At 42.9% G+C, this 22501-nt stretch overlaps 2 protein-coding genes across 4 annotated transcripts in view; one reads left to right on the top strand and one right to left on the bottom strand.

Moving 5' to 3' along the window:
• SON (SON DNA and RNA binding protein) overlaps window positions 1-11556 on the top strand; it is a 40538-nt gene extending 28982 nt beyond the window's left edge. For both annotated transcript variants that reach the window (XM_061453640.1, XM_061453641.1), the window contains exons 9-12: window positions 5300-5447; window positions 8863-8931; window positions 9021-9136; window positions 9667-11556. In XM_061453640.1, the coding sequence (XP_061309624.1) occupies window positions 5300-5447; window positions 8863-8931; window positions 9021-9136; window positions 9667-9825 (492 nt within the window). In that variant the 3' untranslated portion in view covers window positions 9826-11556. The remainder of the gene's footprint in view (window positions 1-5299; window positions 5448-8862; window positions 8932-9020; window positions 9137-9666) is intronic.
• A 2499-nt stretch (window positions 11557-14055) lies between these two features.
• Window positions 14056-21335, bottom strand: DONSON (DNA replication fork stabilization factor DONSON). Of its 2 annotated transcripts, none has more exons than XM_061453692.1 (10): window positions 20974-21335; window positions 20534-20614; window positions 18930-19133; window positions 18352-18491; window positions 16870-17048; window positions 16648-16771; window positions 16414-16518; window positions 15615-15813; window positions 14723-14938; window positions 14056-14434 (listed from the first exon to the last, which is right to left on the bottom strand). In XM_061453692.1, the coding sequence occupies exons 1-10, from the start codon at window positions 21247-21249 to the stop codon at window positions 14297-14299; spliced, it is 1662 nt and encodes a 553-aa protein (XP_061309676.1). In that variant the 5' UTR covers window positions 21250-21335; the 3' UTR covers window positions 14056-14296. The 2 variants fall into 2 exon arrangements, with proteins under 2 accessions (XP_061309676.1, XP_061309674.1); XM_061453690.1 differs by having other exon boundaries at window positions 18352-18530; window positions 20974-21334.
• Between the last annotated feature and the right edge of the window lie 1166 nt (window positions 21336-22501).

Here is a 22501-nt window from a genome sequence, read left to right as displayed (position 1 = left end):
TGTAGCACTGGAAAGTCAGATTTGTACTCCCTTATTTTTTCGTCCTAAGAAAATGCATTTTATCATTAAAAAAAGACCCCCAAACCAAGAAACTAGTGTTATTTAATTTTTCACCTGCTAGTGGGCTGTGGAGTTTGTTAGGTATGTTTTTATGAGGGGAATGGCTTTAAACTGAAAGAGAGTAGTTTCAGATTAGATACTGGGAGGAAGTTCTTCTCTGTGAGGGTGGTGAGGCACTGGCACAGGTTGCCCAGAGAAGCTGTGGCTGCCCCATCCCTGGCAGTGTTGAAGGCCAGGCTGGATGGGGCTCTGAGCAGCCTGGTCTAGTGGAAGGTGTCCATGCCTATGGCAGGGGGTTGGAACCAGGTGAGCTATAAGGTCCCATTCAACCCAAACCACTCTGTGATTCTGTGTTGTGTGTGTAAATTAATGCATGTTTCTGACTGAAGATGTTGTTTACTGAAAGCATTTTGCTTGAGAGATTGTCATAAGCAATTGCCATAAGGGGACTTGTGGGCCAGCAGAAACAGAGCCCATGTCAGCTTGCTATTTGTGTATCTTTAAACAAAGAACATGTACAGACATTGTGCTTGACAGATAATCACAAAACTAGACTGATGTAGGAGAAGAGCAGTGTCAGGAGGGGAGAAAAACTAAAGTATTTGGGGAACTTGTTTTGATAAGCGCTGTCTTCACTTTGCATTTCGTGGATTTCAGCTACTTTTTGTTGTTTAAAAATAACTTTGGAGAAGGTAATATGTACTCAAACCAAAATATGCTTGCAATTTCAGTTCAATCTCAAATAAAGTTCTGAGGGAATTAGTTACCAAAGTGGTTAACGTGACATACTTGAGTGATCGGCACACCAATTAGAAGTATGGTTTGTTTTTCTAAGTCATGTGTTAATTCATGCTGTTCATGGGCAGGGTTCTGAGCAGTACTTAAGGAATAATATGTTGTTAGGTTTCTTGTATCATGAAAGCAGATTTATGAACAGTATTATCTTTTTCTTTTGAAAAGTGGCTTCTGTTTCAGTTTATCGTCATTGGTGTAATCAGTTCACAAATATGACTGACTTATTCTGGAGGTTGCTTCTTGTTTTTGTATTTTTTTGATGTTTTCTTATGAATATACTATGCTGCTGAATGAATGCTAAATCAGAGGAAGGGGTCAAATACTTTTCCCAGACAAATTCTATTTGAGGTCTACTTATTCAGACTTTCCCAAACTTCACCACTTGTTTCTGGATTTATCAGCCTAATTCTCCCACCTAAACTTTATCCCCAGACAAGGTTTCTGCAGTGTTTTATGTACCCGGGATAGTGTCCGAGATCTGTTTAATTCAGTTGGGCTAAAGCATGACATGCAGTTTTACTGTGACCATTAGAATACTCTGTGTTAGCTAAAGTTACGAAAACTTAAAGCATTCTTCCATTCTTCCATGGTTACAGCAGATGAGCAAACTCATGCTAAAGATGGATGTAAAACTAAGTCTTGTGATCGTCACTTGCAGAAGGACTGCTGACTTTCTCACAAGGCCATTTGTATTGCTATTGCCTTAAATGACACCATGAGCCTTCATTGGGAGTGAAGGCCATGTGGCAAGGCCAATCAACTATGTTAGTTACATTGGACTGGCTCCCTGTTCAACCCTCAGAATGGGGATTTTTTCCCCACTATCTTCAGCTTGCTTTCTACTGACTGTATGCAAACGCTGCGAACAGAAATCCTGAAGCTGATTGCTTCAGGATTTCAGGAGTGTAGTTTTTGTAAGGCATTTGATAGCATTCTTCAGAAAGGTATTCTTTCTCTTCTACTGGGGAAGGAATGTGGCTGCTCCTAAAAGTGCCAGTTTATTTAATGGAAGATTCAGCTACTTTGCAAAAGTTTTGCCAAGGATAGATGCTTGTTCTGGTGCTTGGCTTTGAGGAATTTCTCAGTTAGTCTTAAAATAATCTTTAAGACAGCCCATTGTACTATAGCTGAAACTGTCCACCAAGTGCCTTTAAGGCTTTTTTGTCTTCTGCTTAATGAACTATTGCTCAAAAGAAATAAACATTATGACACAACTTGTATTTTAGTGCATGTCAGCAGTGTGAGAAGGAATGGGTATTTTCTTTTTACAGAGGAGAAATTGATGATGTGTTTTAAGATCTCTCAATTATGGCTTTCATATTTTGGTTGCTGTGGGTGCTGTTTCATGGATTGTTTAGTTCAGTGCTGTGTACTGTCCTTTCTCCAGAGACAGCTGTTGCAGTTAAATGATGGCAACTGTCCAACTTGCATTGTGTTTCAGAAAAAAAAAAAGTGTAAAGTTATCTTTCAGGTGTGATTTTTTTATCTGTGTGTGTGTGTGTGTGGTTTTCCTTATGTAAGCCCTTAAATGCCAATTCAGGCACTCCTGTCCCCAAAAATCTGTTGCTCTAACATAGCTTTAAAAGAGGAATAGTTTTTAAATTGGTAAAAAACCCTCTTACGTGATCAGGTTTTACTGTGTAGCCTTCTTTTTAAAGCAAGTGTTGGCACAAGAATGTGGTTTATTGATTGTCTCCATCTACTGGCAGAATGGAAGTGTACTTTATTTGGCTGACCTTCCATGGAGTTTAGATAGAGATAAAAAGATGAGAGGAGTGGTACTGAATTTTCATGCAGACTTACTCAAATTGAGATTAGTGAATGAAAGAGAACAATTATTTTGTAAATTTTTATTTTATTTTGTTGTTTTGGGGTTTATTGTATTAGAAACTCTTCAATTTGATATCCTCCTATGGGCCAGATCTGCAAGGGTATGGAGCTGCTGAAGAGTTTTGTAATTTTTAAAACTGAATAGAAATTTAGATCTTGTTCCAGCTCTTGTTAACATTTCTACTGCAATTTTAACGTTTTCAAATGTACTTACAAAGACAGCTCTAGTTGTACCCATACTCTGTTAAGTCATGGGCTGAGGGAAGTTATCTGTCACTGCATTTAGTTAAAGATAATTGTACAGGTGACATTAGAGGTTTATGTTCAGTTTATTATTTAAAACCAAACCAAAACTGAAAGAACACTTTCCTTCTGCTGCAAGCCTTCTTTGCTTCTTCAGTAAGCTGAATCAAAGTGGGCTTCTGACTCCTCTCATTTAGGAGAATTATTTCATTTAGCCTTCTAGTGTGATGTACAAGTACAGCTATTCTGTACTGAAACAAGTCTTTCATTTCTAATCCCTTGTTGTCTTGCTTCTGTTGTATATGTTGAAGACTCAGCATAGTGTGAAAAATTCCTGCTGAAGTTACCAGATAGGGCTCCGAATTCACACATTAGAAGAGGTGTTTTTAATAAACTCCACTCTGGGATTTAGAAGACTTTTTATTTCCAGGATTTGGAATTTTATTCGGGCTCTGGTAATTCCTATGTAGGAGCTCAGGGCTTTGATTTTTAACTAAGAATAGCAATATTTAGGCTCTAGTCTTTCTTTTCTACACAACTACTAAATGTACTATTAGTACATTTACAGGTGTGATGAAAAAACTGTGTAACATGAAAATGACCTCATCTGGAAATGGCAATTTTATCATTTGTGAACTGAATACACGCTGGTGGTAATGAAACAGATGTTTATATTGAAAATTCTATCACTGCAAAGCAGGTACAAAAGAGGAATCGGAACCCAGGGTGACATTGACTGGGGTTTGTATCATTCTCGGCAAGGTTACCCTTTTCTTATGAGAGGTTCCTGGAAAGGAGAGGGGAGGATGAAAATGGAAGTAAGTAAAAGCCATTCTAGGTATATAGATTGAGGCAGTTCATATCAAAGAAACTGATTTTGTACGCACACACACTGCATGGTCTGCACCAATCAGAAAAAGAAGTTGAACTGGAGAGGTGCATGTAGCCTCTCTACTTTTCCATCAGACCACTTTGTTAAATGCAGCATCCGGTTACGTGATTGCTAGGTGTTTACTGTTTAATAGGGAAATATTTGGAGAAATTCTGCCACAATCTTCCACAATTATTATTATTTTTGAAAATTTTTTAACACCATGGGGATTACACACATGCTTCAGTGTGTGTCAGTTGCCAGTTTGAAATCCCCTTGATATCCTTAGTCTCTGCAAAAGTAAGACTTCTGGTTTTCTTTTTGTACGTATCAAGACCAAGGATCTATCAGTCCTGTGTCCAAACCTGGGAAATGCTTACTTTTGCAAGCGCAATTCAAAATGAAGAAGAAAAACCCCAAGCAATGTTCTATTAATTTGCTTTGATAGTAAGTAACATTTTCACAAAGATACTAGGCATTGTATCATCTAACCTACTATGCGAAATAACGGATGGACTTATCAGTGCCAGTGTGTAAACTTGTATATTTTAAGGCAAGCAATTTTTTGCTGTGATGGAAATGATTGACTTACTTACTTGGGTCAGCGGGGGGGGCAGAAGAGAGTTGATAGTTCACAGAATAACCTGTGAACTTTCACCCCTCTATATGGAAACTTGTTTCAGGGTCAAATCCTTGTAGCTGCCTTCTTGCCACGGTCAATGCCAGCCCTACTATTCACAACACTGCGGCCATCGAGGCCTAGGTACGTAAACATTTAAGGAGTTTTTAAAGTTCTTTACATCAAAACAGATTTTTAAGATTTCTGTTTATAAGCTTTCACCATTTAACAGCTATATGTAAATGATGATTTGAAAGAATGTGAAGACTTCTCTACTGATGCTAAACTGTGTGGCTAAGCGCCTTTAAAAAAAAAAGACGATAAAAACCTGTATGTTTCATGTGGATTTTCAGAGTAGAACTTGAATGTGCAACTGCTGTATAATAAAATGGGGAAACTTTTATATATATATATATATATTTAAAATACGCCTAAACACTCTGTGAATGTCATTACTAAATGTGCTTGTATTTTGTTCAGTAACTAGGTACACTTGGCACGCATGTTGCCAGTTAAACAGTTAACACTGCCTCCTTTCACGAGATGAGAAGAGATGCATTGGAACCAAAGTAGCGTGTTTAAAACTGGACGGTTATCATTTTAATATGTCTGCAAAGGGTCACCTGCCACTTTTGGATCACATTAGAATTTTCTTAAGTTGTTCTTTTTTGCAAATATTGATTGTGTCTCGTGTGTCTGCGTGAATTCTGGTTGCTGCCAAATGTTAATGTATATAAAGCTAAGGTGTATGTTTGTTTTTTTTTTTTATTTAATTGAGTCTGTGAAAGGTTGTTAGAAACATTTTTTTGGAAGCTTCCCCTTAAGTTTTAAAACCCCAGTGCTAACTTTAGGACTTGTTTTACTTTTCTTTTTCTGGATAGGATCAGTTCTTAAGAGCAGCCCCTGTAACTGGAGGAATGGGAGCTCAACTGATGAGAAAAATGGGCTGGAGAGAAGGAGAAGGGCTTGGGAAAAACAAAGAAGGCAGTGTTGAGCCAATTATGGTGGACTTTAAGACAGACCGGAAAGGTAAGCCCTTCTTTACGTGTCTTGTGGCAGTATAAACTTCTCATGTCTGTTTGGGAGATGGGCAAAATAACTTCGAAGTAGTAACCCTTTTCTGGGTACAACACCACTGGAAAAACTAAAAGAATGGCGTAGGTGATTTTGGTACAAGGTTTTCATGCCTTGGATTATATATATAGGCTTTGTCTTTATGCTTGTTTACTCTTCAGACGTTCTTTAACTTTCCCTAACCATCGCCCTCCATTTTGAAAGTGCTTCTCAGTAAATTAGGGATGTGCTTCAGTTGGATGCTTGGAGAAGGCATGGGGCAGGGATATTGTGGAAAAGCCACTGTGGTTGGGAAACTTTAATATTTTAAATAGATCACATCTAATATCAAAGCATGAAAATACTTTGAATTACGGATTTATGTTAGCTTTTATCAATGCTCATGATTGAGCTTGGAAGAAAACAAAGCATATAAATGCAAATGTTGTGAAGTTTGTTTGCAGAGATGCTGCTGGAGGAATCTTCAAGTGTCAACAGGATAGTTCTTAATACAGAGGTAGTTCAGTACTGCTCAGGTGACAGCAGTGAAAATACAGTTCAAACATTGAAATATTAAGCACGGAGAGGTAGAAAATGAGGAAGGCCTATGTTAGGAAAATATTCATTGCTTTCTAAATCCTAAAGACCTTCTAGCAGCATAATGTGGGTTTTATAAATGGAGAAATGCAACAGTCTCAAAGTACTGAACACAGTAATACCGACTTCGCTTTTCAGCTGGTTTTCTTCTGTGCAACGTCTCTGTTTAAAGAAAGGAAAAAAAGATAACCCGGTGACAGAGTGGTTGTCAAGAAAATCATTTTTGACAAGTATTTTGTTACTGTTACTTAGCTACTGTCGTCTTTGTAAATGTTGTCTTGGAAAGTTCTCGGTGCTGGCAAGAGTTCCTTCAACTTAGTTTGATTTATAGCAGTCAGAGAGAAGAAACTGAGAACAGTGTCAGTATTATTTTCCCAAACAGCCTGTGTAACATGGTGATGGATTTTTGTGGTGAGGAGGGAAGAAGGGTTAGCTCTGTTCATCATGTTGTTTGCTTCTCACATGAAAGAGGCAGTTTTGCTGCCCAACCTGTGAACGTTCTGAACATTAAAAACATTTTAGTGAGACGCAGCTCATGTTGCAGCTCAATTTTCCAGTTACAGAAGTGTGTCCCAGGATCCTCATGTTGTTCCTAATACAAATTTCCTTAGTGCCTGCAGAATTTGTTACCAGAGTTTCGAGCACCAAGCCCTAAGGCCTGAAACGGGTCAGGTCCTTGTTGTGCTGGGCATTCTGTAACAGGTAGTTTGCTTTTTCTTCTTCAGAACATTCAGTCTTCAATAACAATTAAAAACGTTTAGTGGAGTTAAAGGATGCCTCTTCCTGGCCTGTGATAGCTCTATCTGAAAATACAGATAACCTTCGTGATGGCTGCGCTTTGCTTGAATTTAACTGGTTTTCAGTTAAATTCAGCTCGAATTTAACTTGATTATCATCCTGTATGCAACCTAATCTCATCGTTTCCACCAAAATAAAAAATTCTAAACATGTTCTGTGTTGATAAAGAATTATCTTTAAAGTTGAGCCAGCCAAGCCTGTAATACAGGGAGGCAGTTTGCATTGTGAAGAGGCTGCATGTTTCATGCATTACAAAGAAGCAGCTGAAAGGTGATTGTACATTTGTATTGAGTAGGTAAAAAGCTTCTTCAAACATCAGAGTTTTTTGATGCTTAAATGTATAAAAAATAGTATTTTTTAAAGTTTTTTCTAGTGGTTTAAAGGCAAATCAGGAATTTTTAGAAGGAATCTGTCTGTTACATTAAGTATCCTGGTTTTGTTTCGTAAGGAATGTTTTGTCATGTTTTTAGAACTCATCACCAAATAAAATACTATTCCTAGATGCAGGACCAAGCAGTTTGCTCAGAGTTACTCAGTAAGCTGCACTAGGACACAAACCAAAAGGTTGTCTGTCTGCCTTTGTTCTAGCTTTCTCTTAGACCCTGCTTTTTCCAGGCACTGAGCAAGATCTGTAGTTCTGTCACAGGCAGCATTGAGCCAAACCCTCCTTGGCTTTGATATCAGCCAGTAAATTGCTGGTTGTCTGTGTTCAAAGAACCTTGGTCTCCATCAGCGGGGCTTGGCGGAATCCACTGCTTTTTTGACAGTCCCTCTTGAGGTACCAGGGACAAGATGCAGAAGACAAGTGTCAGTGACTGTGAGTGAGGGAGACACAATATTAATCAGAGAATGACATGAGGTTTTTTTCTTTGGAAATCTTTGGTTACTTTGGATATAAAATTCTGTAAGGGGAAGAAAAATAAACCTTGTTTCAGTGATTCTTGTCTGTGAGGGTTTCATACCACTTGAAAAGCCCTTACTCAGGAGCTGCGTGAATATTAGGATGACAGTCTGGTCAGGAGAGAATGATTTTCTTCAAAGGCAAACCAAATCAAAATGCCAGCCAAAAAACCCTAAAGGAACAGGAAGAATCTGGAAACAATTGCAGTATCTCCCTGTCCTTATTCACCAAAGCCAGGAACAGAAACAAATAGAGGTAAGAAACAAAGTAGTATTTGAAGGACTGCAGTCCGAGAAACTGAAAACTGGGCAGGTATTTTTGGTATTTAAGGTAATGGCATGTAAAGATGTAAAGAAACTTGAGTCACTGTATGAGCATGGCATGGTTACTGGCATTTGATATGTTTTTAGCAACTGTTGCACTTAATTTCTTATTCTTGTAAGCTTTCAAAAAGAAAGAGACTTCACAGTGACTTTCATTGGCACTTGTGCTCTTTGTGTTGTCTTGTGGCCCAGTTGCACGCTCTTCTATTTTATATTCAGATGCAATTGAAAGCACGGAAACTGGGCTGTGAATTTGCACTTAAAGGATTTGAATACTGATAAATGAAGAGAGCACATCAGGATGGTGCTGTGTTTACTTGTATTGCAAAAGAATGTGCTAGGTTGCACTTCTTACTGTTTAGTGGAAATACTTCAACTGCTGAGCGTGTCAGAGGCAGACTGTTACGGTAGTGGATGGCTTTTGGGTTGCACAAAAACACTGAAGGAGAGAATGTTCTTAAACTTGTCTCTTGTTCAGTGTTCCAAAGAGGGCATTGAAAACCAGGTGTTTCCTGACTTGCATGAGACTACTCAGAGTTATCTACTACCTGGCTTGTTCAGAGTCTTACTAGAGCAGTTGAGAAGAGTGTTATGTGTAGTAAGTATGAAGGGGAAAAAAAGTTGGGTGAAAGGGAGGTTTGAAAGACTTCTGAAAAGACCATTGAATGGTGTTCAGACTTCACCTCCACTGAGTACATGTTATTGCTTTACTGCTGGTAATACAGAAGTCGGGTGAGGATCAGAAATGTAAACTTTCTTGTGTTTTGTTTAGGGCTTGTTGCTGTGGGAGAGAAGGCACAGAAGAGATCTGGACATTATGTTGTGATGAAGGATCTTTCAGGTGAGATTTTTGCTTTTCTTAAAGCAGTCTCATTTAAAATGATGGCTTCAGTAGTGGCATTGAAATTTCAAATACGTTTTTTCTTCAAGGTAAACATCCCGTTTCTGCTTTGATGGAGATCTGTAACAAAAGAAGATGGTCACCACCTGAATTTGTGTTGGTGGATGACAGTGGGCCTGATCATCGCAAACATTTTATCTTTAAGGTGCGTGTGAGTTTCTTTGTTTGCTGTTGGTCTTTTTGTTAAAGGTGATGTAAATTCTTGCTTTTATTTGCATATAAACCATCTTACGGGTAGTTGAGGACTGCTGAGCAGTGTCTTTGCTAAAATTTCTAAGTCATGTTTCTGCAATGGCCAGATCAGACCTCTGAAGTTTATTAGTCTGTAAATCCATCAAGAAACACACTGTTCCACTTCCTAGTAAAATTATTGACTCATGTGGTACTATATTCTTGCTGTTTGCTTGCAGGCGTGGTGTTGAACCTTACTGTTGTAAAGGCAGCGAGCAAGATTGGTTTGTCCTTCAGTTATCTTACAACATGAGCGTTCTTTTTCACATCATACCCTGTATTAGCAGTTGATGTTCAGAAATGATGATGCTTATAGACCAGGGGTGGATTTTGACTACCCCAAGAGGGATGTGTAGGGAAGGTGCTTAAAGGAGGAGCTGCGAAGGGCTGCCTCAGAGTGGTGGTTAAGAGGCGCTTTGTAATGCTTTCTTTTCCCATAAACAGGTGAGAGTCAATGGAAATGAATACAGGCCTACTTTTGCCAGCCTTAACAAGAAGCATGCTAAAGCCACAGCAGCAACTGCGGCTCTCCAAGCGATGGGACTTGTACCAAAGGAAAGCATGGTTAATACCACCATGTTTAGGAGTGCCTCACACCGCTAGATATTGTTTTTTATATTGACATTATTTCAGATAATTTTACTCTGCACAAAAATGGTATTTGCCCTTTCATGTTGTAAATACATTGGCAATTCCCACGTTGTAAAAACTGTACAGACACCTTCAGGTTTTTCTTTTGTACCATCAAAATGTATTTAAATCATACTTAGTTTTTGGTATGTTTATATTGTTTACATTAGTGATGTAATTATTTCTTAAATGACTAAATCAGACGACAGACTCTGGAGGCATCAGTAATTGAAACCCTTGTTTTAAAGCTCGTGCGATTCCTCTTCAATACGGAATGTTAACACTTTCATACTGTTTTGTACGATGCTGCAGTTTTCCCTGGTCTCGGTAAAGCTATCTGTGCACTTTGCCGGCAGCTGGTGAAGGTCACCCGCTCACCCATGGCTGGTCGAGGCTGGTGCATGCTGCCGGATAGGTACCGGGCAATGCCGCGGCCCCGCGAGAAAGCACGTGGTGGTAGCCCTGTTGTACAGTGTTAGCACCGCGGCTGCTGTCTGTGTTCAGTCCAGGGTTGGACTTGGTGGTGCACTGCAGCTGGCCCCGCAGCCCATGCTCCAGGATGTACGTGATTTAGGCAGAAGACATGCACTCGGAGGGACGGCAGGAAGTCCAGCAGTGGATCCCATGAGACTCGCGATGTGAAGGTGACTCTCCCTGCATGTTCTAAGAAGGGAGATGATGGAGTTGTCTATTCCAAACAAATTAACACACTGCCTGATGTTGATTGTATGATTTTGTGGTTAATGTGAATTTTAAACTCTTAACAAATCTACAACTGGATTTGGGGGGGGGGGGGGGAGGGAAGGGATAGAATGACGCTTAAATTGTTGTACCCAACTTGGTCAATAAAAGCAGCACAAGTTCATAATCTTAATCACTGGTCAGTAAGCAGTAATTCAAGTGTCTGCCAAGTTGACTTGTGGAAGAAGGGCGCAGTGTAAGAGTATGCTGAAGATCACCAATAACTGTTAGAGCTGCAGGGTCACTTCTGGTTGCTTTGGAGTATTACCAAATTAATTCCGTGGGCTTCCACTTTCCATAATGGTACTCTGCCCTCAAGGAGAAAGCCTGATCCAGAGTTCGGGCAGTTTGACAAGGGAGAGGATGTACAAAGCTTTTCCTTCTTTTACATTTCTCCCCCCCCCCCCCCCCCCCTTCTTTTTTCCCCCTTTAATTTAAGTGTTAGTACTTGATCTGTGATCACTTTGGATTGGAAAGGGCATTGCACACCTCTGTCTGGATTTGTCTGAGTTATGATCAGGTTGCCAGGATTTATGGACTTCTGCAGCTCAGGTGCTTATTTCAGAAAAGTCTTTTTGAGGTTTCTTTGTATTACACCCCCTGAGCAGAGCCTCGTCTGGGATAGGAACAAAACACAGTTTGTACACAGCAAGGCTGCGCTCAGGCCTTAAAGCGTGTGAGTTTCTCCATGGTAATAGGAACACAGAGGTGAAGAATTACTAGTACCTCTTCCACAAAGTAAGATGACCTGTGTGTATTCTGCCAACTGTTAAAGAACAAGGTGTCTTTCTGTGCCCTGAAGGGACAAGGGTCATGTCTTATGTACAGCAGAGAAATGGTGTTTGGTTGTTGACTGCCCACTTCCAAAAAATAAAGACCCTTACTCGTCTGTCAAAGTGCTCTAGGCCTAAGTTAATTTTCATGAACATAATTGTCTGTAATTAAAACTTTTTTCCCTTTGGCTTCTCGCCTTCAGTCTCTGACTAAATCTTTGGAGATTTCCTCGCCGCATTTGCTGCACTCCTTGGAAGGTGTGTATAAAAATAATAGAATATGATGGTACAGCAGTGGAAGGATCCACCCCTAGGAGAAGTGGGTGTTGTATGGGTCTTAGCTCAAGTCGGGCTTGTTGATGTATGACTTAAGAGTAATTAATGGGGGATGTGGGAGCAGCTCTTAATCAGACTTTTGTGTAAATGTCTGGTTTGACAGAGCTGAAGCAGTTGAGATGTTGATTGTTCTGTTCACTCTGTCCATGGTGTTCATGTCAGCACTGGTGTCACAGCTGTGCAGCATCACATCTGGGAACATAACAATCTCTTGTACCTGTTGCTTTGCCTTTTTTAGGTCTGTATTCCCCATGTATAATGTAAAGACATGTTACTGCACAGCAGCAAGGAGCAGATGAATTTGGTCCCAGTGAAGACTCCATTTAAAAAATAACTATTAAGGAAAGTTCTGGATTTCACGCCTTAAAGATGTGGTGCTGTACATGGATTTAACCTTTGGTCTTAAGGAAGACTTGTGAAAAAAAGATAACTAAGGTCTGTAATGCCCTAATTATGACAAGCTCTTGATTTTGAGGCTTCTGTTCTAGTTCAGTTCCTTGTTGTTTAAGATGGTCTATGGATCTAAAGCTAGTGCAGCGATGTGCTTCTGTTAAATCTGTAAATTTGAATTGGTTTGAGTGTTCTTTGCATGCAGGAATAGATAAGTAGTGATATATTAAAAAGAACAACTAGGAAAAACTCTCTTGGAACCTGGTTATTTGTGCAGCACTTGAGCTTGAAGGGGATTAGCCTGTGACTCCTCCCAGCTCTGGCTGCGGGATTTCCTTTTATTGTAGAATTCTTTCCCTAGAAGTAACTTCTCTTGAAGGTGTTTCTGCGCCTTCCCTGTCACACAAGAGGGGAGCTTTTAGAAACAGTCACCTGAGGACTTGTAGCCGGCTCCCACAGGGACAGTTTCTTTGGATTCTTCCTTCCCATTTGTAGTTTTTAAATAGTTGGGATTGGAGGAGCAGGAAGAAGGCCTAGTGCCTGTACCTTGGAAAAGTTGGAATTGCCTCTCCCAAATGAAGGCCAGGTTAATGAAATGTTACTCACTGGGACAGGTTAAATAAATAAATCTCGCTGCTCTACACGTGCCTGAGATAATGGTAGGTAGTACTTACTGAACATACCTGTAGGTGGGGTGGGCTAATGCCAGAGCTTTTCTAGGGAAGATTCCCTAGTGCCAAGTATGTGTTGGGAGCAGGACCGGGAGCAGTGGGTGCATGCTGCTGAAAGGGCAGGCAAATCTCTTGAGTGAAAGCCAACAGTTCAGAGTACCAAGAGGCACTACAGCACACGATAAAGAATTCAGTTGTAGATATTTGAAGTTGCACAATTTTAGACTACCAGAATGTAACTGTGATTCAAGAATGTTAAGTGCATGCTAGATGTGAAAATACAAACTGAAACAAATAGTACTTAGCGACAGGCTCTAGTCCACATACCAAAATGGGCATTGGCTCAATTAAAATTGCCTTCCCATAGAGGCAACTGCAGAACTGGTTTTCCCTGTTATTTTCAGTAACATGTTCCATGTGCTAACACATACTCTGTAGGCCTGTTCCTCAAGCACAGACTGGGAAGATGCTGCCCAGTTCAGAACTGGATGGCGGGCTCTGAGGTCAGGAGCAGCTCTCAGAGAGGCTCACCCCCGGTACAGCAGGGAGGCTCAAGAGAGACCTGGATGAAGCCTCCTGTTGCTGTTTTAGAATCCCTGGTCAGTTCTGAGGTGGTGAGCAGAACAGTACCACAGTGAAGATAAGGGTAGCTCACCACATGGCCCAAGCACCGCTTTGTTTTCTGTGCACAAGCACGATGTTCTGCATACGCCTCTTCAGATTTAGTGTTTGCTGCTGCTGAAATCTGATCACCTAAATAGCTGTGTAAAAAGTGACATACCTCATAAATAACAGCTCTCAAGTGAAGCAGACTGAATTCAACCTACTATTGCTATGAACGTATGTCAGCAGCCCCCTTCTGGCTCTCTGTTATCGTACAGGTGCCACAACTATTTACTCCTCTAATTTGTTTGTACAAGTGGCTCTTTAAAAGCCTAGTTAGCTTTAATGTGAGCGTGGGTATGGGAATACCAGCTAGCTATGCCCAGCAGTCCTGAGGAATTGAAACCTTTTAATGCAATCCTGCTGCAGCCAAAACACTTGTGTCCATCCAGCTTTCATCTGTCTTTGTGGAGTTGAGAGTGGACTCGCTCTAAAGCAAGAGGTGCAACATACCCAGGTGCAGCTACTGAGCTCCTGGCAAGGTGCTGTGAGCAGTCCTGGAAGGAGGGGGGGAAGGCTGTGCCAAGAATTCCGCATGTCCAAAATGGTTACACAGAGCAGTTGCCACACATCTGCATGACATGAGGAATACAGACCTTCTGGCCACAAGTCAGACCAATAAAACAATCATGTTTTATCCAGTTTTATTTAAAAAAGGCTTTCTAAAATACAAAAGCAAATGTCCAAGGCCTTTTCATTCATTTCCTTTAGAAGTCCTTTGAAGTGTTTTATGCGATAGTTGTCTGTGTTGTGCAGCTAGATCGTATCCCTACCAGTACCACATGGGTGCTGCCTGTGTAGATGCACGTGAACGAAATAACAGCAACTGCACGCTTGAGCATTCTCTCCCATTAAATGGGACTAGCATACCTAGGACTTCCAGGTATAAGCATAATCCTTCATTTCCAGAAATCGGATGGAAGATTTTCTCAATGTTGGACGCTGACTCAGTTGATCCAAAGTCTTGGGATGCAGTCCACATGTAGGAAGATCTTTGTGTACCGTTTCCTGTGGGAATTTACATGAAGAGGAGGGACACGGCATAGGTATTTGTTTGAAGTACCTGCAGTTCTAAATGTTCATTTGTGTACCTCTGGGGAACTCCAGAAAAGCTGATTTCCTGGATTATTCCATTTCTAAGGGAGGGACAAACCCTGTGGACTGCCAGGTGGTGATCACAGGTAGTTAGGTGTAAACCCATGTGTTAAGGGGAAGTTTTATGTCATTCTGTGTCCTACAGTTTGCAATAAAGACACTATTCCTAACAGGAAAGATTGTCGGTGCTAGTTTCCTTACCTCACTCAAGGCAGGGCACGCGCCATCAAGATCAGCGTTAAACACAGCAGTGGGCTCATGCGTATAAAATACACCAGAGAATGCTCCCCCCTGGGCAGCCTTGAGCAGCATGGTCAGTGCATGCAGAGAATGAGGCATGATGGGGCCCACGATCTCCAGGCTGAATATGTTCTCGTATGCCAAGCGAACCCTGGCTTTGGCATTTATACTTCGAGCCTGAGGACAAAACCACATAGGATTAGTTCTTGACACACCAAATCAAGCCCTAATTTTAATTTATTTCAATACTGCAATGCTACAGTCCCATTAAAGGCTCAAAATACTTCTCAGTATTGTCAACTTACTGTTCAGTACATGAGCATGAGGCTTTTACTGTCTTTCTAAGAACTCCTAAAACATACTGACTGATACGCAGGAATGCAATACAGCATTAACTGCTGAAGAACAGGGAGAACTGCCCTCTGGTGGGCGAAGACTGCACTACCTCTATTAATAGCATCTCCTTTAGTACCCACCACCTCCCTATAGTAACAGATGGTGAGCCAATGGTTTAGAGGCTCCCTCCATGCAAGCGATACCTCTGATAGCTGGAGAACCCGTAAGATCTTAGGAGAACATTTTAAGAACTATTTTAGTATTTGAGAAGTCCATTTAATCCCTTACTTATCGGGGTATGAAGAACAGAAACTTGGGTATTTCAGTTTAGCAGCACAGATCGATGTGGACAAAGACTGAGGAGGCAGTCTGTATTGCAGCCAAAATGCTCCCTTGGGTTGTAGCAACAAAAATTACTCTGCAGTACCTGAGGGAAACTATACAAAGCCAGTGTCTGTTCTACTGGGTGAAGAAACAACTTGCTTTATTAGAAAATAGAGACAGTGGTGTGACTTACTTTGAGCGTTTGCATTGTTCCACCTCGGAAAGCAACAGGGGACAGCAAAGTCGGCGGAAGCCCTGCCTGCGGGCCTGCCACAGCCACCAGGCTCTTACAGTTTATCAGGAAGTTCAGCAAGGTGAATGTGTTTGTTCCTTTCACCAGCGCAAGGGATTGGGGTTTGTGATCCATCTGCACGTCATGATTATCCTTACGACTGCATTGACTGAAGTCAAAGGAAAACCATGAGGAATTGAAAAGCATCCATGCACCCAATTTAGAACTGGAGCAGCGCAGCTCCAGAAGACGCTCCTCTGACCAGTCAAGTCAGTTAAAACAAACAAAACCTACCAAGATTCACACTGATCCGGATTTGTTCTTCAAATATTAAACATCTTAAGCCAGGGTTCTGATTTCATTATTAAAACCTCAGGTGCTCCCCATGTGCAAATGGAACCAGAAGACGACGGAGTCCATTGGTCCCTTTGAAACACCTAAAGGTTCTCAGCAAAAGCTGTCCTAGTCTATAACTTTGTCCCTGCTACGCCACACTACTTCCAAATGTAAATTCAGCATACGTGAACAGACACCCTTTTCTTTCACACTGCCTTTTCCTTCAAGAAGAAAAGCATCTAGAAATACTTGTCCTAAACAGACCAAAAAAGGCATGCACAGTCCCTGGCTATGCAGTAATATGAGGACTGGTATTTGGAAATAAGCTTTCAAAAGCTTTTACAAAACTCAAATTATACCACAGAAAGATAACATCTGCATGGTCTTCCACTGTCATACACAGGGATGTGCACAGAAAGGATACAGTTTAATAGAAATAGCATCTGGTTTCTTAACCTTGTCTTGGACTCCCATCTCCTCAAGCCAAGAGAAACTTTCATCATCGTCATCATCGCTTGGAGCTGGCTCTCTGGGAAACACAGAATCAGTGTTAGGTGGGCAACACTTCTTATGAAGGTTTCCAAATAGAACACTGAGGATTCTGCAGATACCCTTGAATTTTAAGCATTGTGGAAGACCTAACATATGTAATACGTACTCTCCACCTTCCATGCTGTTGTCCACTTCGAGGCTGTTGGCACCTTCTGTTTCCAAATTCACTTCAGAGTTTTTCTGTTTCCTGCTTTTACTTTCTTCTACCAGAGGTAAAGAAAACTGTATGCCTTGAACAGAGGAGGAGAGCAAGCAATGAATGGTTCTGTGCTGCAGCCAATGCACTTTATCAGTTACAGAAATCCTAGCTGGACTCGTTTCACCTCACCTTCATTTCTCATGGCTTCCCTCAAACCTCTAGTTGTGGGAGAAATTACAGCTGTGATGACATCACTTCCTGCAAGACCAGCTGCACGGAACAGGACAGTAAACTGGTAGGTACATACGTAGAAGTAGGGGCACAGTTTGGCTTTGAGCAAATTGTACAGAGAGGTAAAGCTGACGGACCTGCATCAGAAGAAAAGGTTTCTGTGACTGAAGGCAATCCTTGGCTGTTGACATACTCAGCTGGGTCTGGCTGGGTGTTGGTGGGTGTACTTTGCACAGGTCTGGCTGGGTGTTGGTTGGTGTACTTTGCATAGGTCTGGCTGGGTGTTGGTTGGTGTACTTTGCACAGGTCTGGCTGGGTGTTGGTGGGTGTACTTTGCACAGGTCTGGCTGGGTGTTGGTGGGTGTACTTTGCACAGGTCTGGCTGGGTGTTGGTGGGTGTACTTTGCATAGGTCTGGCTGGGTGTTGGTGGGTGTACTTTGCACAGGTCTGGCTGGGTGTTGGTGGGTGTACTTTGCACAGGTCTGGCTGGGTGTTGGTGGGTGTACTTTGCACAGGTCTGGCTGGGTGTTGGTGGGTGTACTTTGCATAGGTCTGGCTGGGTGTTGGTGGGTGTACTTTGCACAGGTCTGGCTGGGTGTTGGTGGGTGTACTTTGCACAGGTCTGGCTGGGTGTTGGTGGGTGTACTTTGCATAGGTCTGGCTGGGTGTTGGTTGGTGTACTTTGCACAGGTCTGGCTGGGTGTTGGTGGGTGTACTTTGCACAGGTCTGGCTGGGTGTTGGTGGGTGTACTTTGCACAGGTCTGGCTGGGTGTTGGTGGGTGTACTTTGCATAGGTCTGGCTGGGTGTTGGTGGGTGTACTTTGCACAGGTCTGGCTGGGTGTTGGTGGGTGTACTTTGCACAGGTCTGGCTGGGTGTTGGTGGGTGTACTTTGCATAGGTCTGGCTGGGTGTTGGTTGGTGTACTTTGCACAGGTCTGGCTGGGTGTTGGTGGGTGTACTTTGCACAGGTCTGGCTGGGTGTTGGTGGGTGTACTTTGCACAGGTCTGGCTGGGTGTTGGTGGGTGTACCTTGCACAGGTCTGGCTGGGCGTTAGTGGGTGCACTTTGCATGGGTTTGAGAGCACTCTGAATGATTGGCCAGATCTTCAAATGTGCTCAGCATCTGGGAAGCCTGTTTGCAAGCACTGTGCTCTTCCAGCACATGTGCTTTCTAGCACATGGGCTTACAGGAAGCCTCAGAGGCAACCTGGATTTATGGAATACTACCCAGATTAACAGCTAGGATCAGAGAGGAGCATTTAACACAAGAAAGTAGCTTTAGTCTTATATTTCTTTAACGTGATCCTCAAAATAATGCGTATTCTAGAAGGAAAAAAATAAATTTAAAAGCTTTCTAACAAAAATGGAAAGAACTTGTACATTAATTAAAATCTCAGTATCTGAATCTTACTAAATACAGTGTTTGATTCCACTTACCAGTCACTCATTAGCACTTGTTGCAAGTCTTCATCCTGTGACCAAGGACTGGCCTTTCCGACTATTTTCCTGTCTGCTCCAATGCGAGGGAACAGCTGCAGCCATGGCAGCGAAGGGTGAAGCCAGTAAACGAGGCTTTGCTGAAAGGCACAACGCAGTTCTGTCGACAGCTTTGGTTCCTAGGTGTCAAAAAGTATTTGGTGAGGACAGTAATGCTTCACTTCAGGCAGTGTTGCGAGTGAAGGATTAAAGAAATATTACATTAGATAGTAAAACAGAAAAATCCCCGGCTTGTGAATAAGGCAGACTGAAGAAAGATGGACAGCAACTGGCAACTGCTCCACAACTTAAGATTTACCTTAATTTCTAAGTGGTCATTTAAGACCACTCACTTACCACTGCTTGCTGCTGTAGGTACAAACCATGGATGGAATCAGGTTATTAAGTAGGCCTTATTCTTAACGTAAGATGAAAATAAAACAGAATCAAGCCTTCACTGCCAGGACACTTACAGAAAGGTGCAAAGGTACAGTCTCCTTTCTAAAGCTGGAGCTTCAAGCTACCCTCTTACATATTACCTGTAAGTTCTGTGGCAAGTTTGTTTCTATAGCTCTACAATGCTGAGCAAATCCTTGAGCTTCCTCTTGTGCTTTTAAGTGTTCTGTCCAGGTAAAAGGTTGTGAAGACATAAATAGAAGTCGCGTTTTAATACTCCAGTCTGCAGGAAATTCATGTTTTGGTGAGGAGGGGACTTCGGGTACAGCAGCAGGTGAATGAAGGTCCTTATAAAACAGAAGTAGCATCAGTTAACCCCTAGAAAACAAACAAATAAAAACCTAAAACCCAACAACCACCAACAAACAAGAAACCAACCTATGTAGCTACCTATTTATATTTTAGCATTGTTAGGTCTCCTCCCTTGTGAATTTCATATACTTTTCCTGGCAGGCAGACCAGGTACAGGACTGCACCTATCATATGGAACATCTTCAGTTTAGTAGCCTACAAAAAGACAAGTTAAACCTGCCGTCTCCTGTTTTTGTCCAATTCAGTGCACAGCAGTATCATAGACTTGTTTGGGCTGGAAGGGACATTAAAGGTCATTTAGTTCCAACCCCCTGCCATGGGCAAGGACACCTTCCACAAGACCAGGTTGCTCGAAGTCCCATCCAGCCTGGCCTTGAACACTGCCAGGGATGGGGCAGTCAGAACTTCCAAATGCCTAACTCCTTTTGTTCCAAAGGAAATACCTTAATTTAAGACACATACTTAAAACAAAAACGCTTTTTCAGACAAAATTTCTAAGTTACTCAGAGTTTCACTGTTCACAGGAGAACCAAAGTCACAGTTTATACAAAACTGATTATTTTAGTCAGTAACAGATTCTACTACAAGTACAGCATTATATTGCTTATAAAAATGCAAAAGTAGGTTTTCAGTCACAGGAGTCTTTCCAAAAGTTACGAACTAGGAACAGATAAAAGGATGAAGGACTTAAAAAAAAAAGAAACCAAAAAAACCTCAACAACTTAGCCTGAAGTTTACAAAGACAAGAATTTCCATGCCAAACCCGTCACTGTTTAATTTCATCCTCTCTTGGTGGCTGTAGTGTCAGACACTTTTCCTAGAGGATACAGGAAACCTCACTGGGGAGCTCTAGGACAGTTTGTTCTCTCTGAGAGGTCATTTTTCTGTTTTGCTACGTTAGTCTGAACTCCAGTTTCTGAAACTATAAGAATGTTAGACATTGCCTGCTCAAAACTGCCTTTCAAAGACTGGTTCTTTAGTATTCTCTTTTGTGTGTGCTGAGTGAAGTTGTTTGTTCCCTTTCTGCAGCTGAATAAAAGACCGCAGGAGATGCATCACCTTGAAGAACATGCTTAATCTCAACAAAATATAGAACTAAGGAACAGGAGAATTATGGTGAACATGGTAATAAAATTGGAAGAAGACAACAACCTCTGCCAACTGGAACTACAATAGTGACGTCAGGCTGGCTTTAGACTGTTACCTGAACAGCAAATGTCAAGGCAATTTAAGGCAGTTTCTTGAACACTGACATTTTAGTACATCACTTTATACAGAGATGGGCCATCAAATATTGAATTAAACAATTTCAGCTATTTTTGTGAACCGAGAACAGCTTAACACCATTTCAGAAGCGGTATGTGTTGTTTCATACATCGGTTAGGGTGAGGATGTCAGTTCTTTCATAGGGCTCCGCTCTGCTGGTGGGCGTATCTTCAGAAACAGGCTCTAAAAGCTGAATGGGAAAGAAGCGTAAGACGCAGCACAAAGTCAGCACGAGGTTCGCAATGTATAAAACCGCCCTGCAGTGAAATTCCCGGAGTGAGGACAAGCACGTATACTCTGCGAACACCCACCCTCGGTGCGATAGAAAGGCGCCTACCCAGAGCAGTGCAACGGCTCGGTCTGGTCTGTGCACAGAGCCAGGGAAGCCCCGGGCTCGGAGCCGCCCTTCCTCAGAGGAGCGGGCTCCTGGCTGCAGCGGCCGGCTGAAGGCGACGGCTGCCGGCGCCAGCGCGGAAGCTCCTTTCCCTTTCACCCCGAGCCCCTCCGGCCCCACAGAGAATCCCCCGGTCCCCGCAGGCCCGGCCCTACCTGCCAGAACGGCTCTGCCGAGGGGTACCCGTCTGCCGGTGGCCTCCAGGCCCGCTCCAGCGGTCGCGGGGTGCCGGCCGCCCGGAGCGCGTTGTCCAGGCTGGAGAAGGGGTTGCGGCGGGCGGGTGCGGAAGAGCCCCGCGGGGCCGCGACGCATGGCGGGGGGAAGGCGGCGGCCGGGGGCTCGCTCCTCCGCGGCCGTTTGCGCTTCAGCCGCAGCACGGCCGGTGGCTTCTTGAAGCCGGGCGAGTATCCGGGCACGGCGTGAGCTGCCATGGCCCGGCGGCGCGGAGCGGAGCGGAACGGCCTGGCGGGAGCCGATGTCCCGGCTTGGCGCGAAAAAGCGGCGAGCTCCGCCCCTGGGCGGTACTAAGGTAACGCGGCGGCCGCCGCCATATTTTCCGCCCCCCCGGGGGGGCCTAGCGGTGACCTGGTTACCGCGGCCCTGCCGTGCTGCCCCCCACCCCCCCCGGATGGAGAGTAATGAAAGCGTTACTGCTAAAAACCGTAAAGGCATTTCCGAATGCATTCTGAGCCCAGCCTGAATGCCTCCGCAGTCAGGGACTGGGGAAAGTGCCACAGAGCTGCACCGGGACAAAATTCACCTGTGCAGATGCTAGATCACAGCTTCCATTGTGTGAAACGTGAGACTGCGCGCACACTGTTGTGCGGAAGACTAGTTCTGACGGTGAATCATGGTACTGGCGAGGGCACATGCTGGGCTATTTTACTTCAGACTATATCGGAGAAAGGCACCCATGCCTTCACTACAAAGAAACGGCAGTAGCTTTCAGCCCATGATAGGCAGATGATCTTTTCTTTCCAAAATACAACTCTGAAGGCCATTAAATAAACTAATGCTGGATTATTGATCTAATCCAGGCACAAATCTGGTTTTGAAGACACATGGCTGCCCTTAACAGCAGTCTGTGTCTCACTGAACATCATCTGGCTGTGTGGGGCCTGGGCTCACCAGAGCCAAAGCATCACTGGCATAACCTGGGCAAAAGCCTGAGCCGGCACAGCTCCTGGCATGCCTCTCACCATTACCAGCACCATAGGAGACCATGGGCAGCTTCATGGGGCTGTCAGCAGTGAAGCACATGCCATTTTCTTGTCAAAGCTACAAAGGAACCTGGCAGCCTTTGTCCCCTGAGTTGGGGAGCCTTGTTCTCACCCTCAAAACAACTTTCTGCTTTTTCTGTCAAGGGATGTATGAAAGAGGAAGCAGTTTCTTAGGAAGCCTCATGAACACTCTTGCTCAAGCACACACAACTCTAGAGCTAGCATTATTAAAGACCATTAGAAAATGTTGACACACTTCAGCCAGCTAAGCTAAATGGACCAACAGGCAGTTTAACACCCAAAGTACAGCAAGGCATTCGCTTCATAACCTGATCCAGCTGAAATATTAAGACCACTTCAGAAACAATTAGCCTTAGTCCATCACATGTAGAGTTCAAAAGACATTTATGTATGTATTTAGGAGCAACATACCTACTGACAAAAGAGCCAACAAAATACATAC

This window comes from Pezoporus flaviventris, unplaced genomic scaffold (assembly GCF_033815535.1).
Source record: "Pezoporus flaviventris isolate CSIRO_AGI_PZ_B2104156 unplaced genomic scaffold, CSIRO_AGI_Pfla_v1 ptg000015l, whole genome shotgun sequence".
Classification (NCBI taxonomy): Eukaryota; Metazoa; Chordata; class Aves; order Psittaciformes; family Psittacidae; genus Pezoporus; species Pezoporus flaviventris.
The sequence above is the reverse complement of the archived record's forward strand: the minus strand, read 5'-3'. Positions and strand labels throughout refer to the sequence as shown.

Excerpts from the sequence above, each read along its gene's own strand:
- DONSON (XM_061453690.1), bottom strand. The coding sequence starts at position 21,249 with ATGGCAGCTCACGCCGTGCCCGGATACTCGCCCGGCTTCAAGAAGCCA. Across the intron at positions 19,134-20,533 it reads ACATCCTCACCCTAACCGAT|GACCTTCATTCACCTGCTGC; the intron begins GTATGAAACAAC and ends CTGTTTTATAAG. Across the intron at positions 14,939-15,614 it reads GAACAATGCAAACGCTCAAA|GCTCGAAGTATAAATGCCAA; the intron begins GTAAGTCACACC and ends TTTTGTCCTCAG.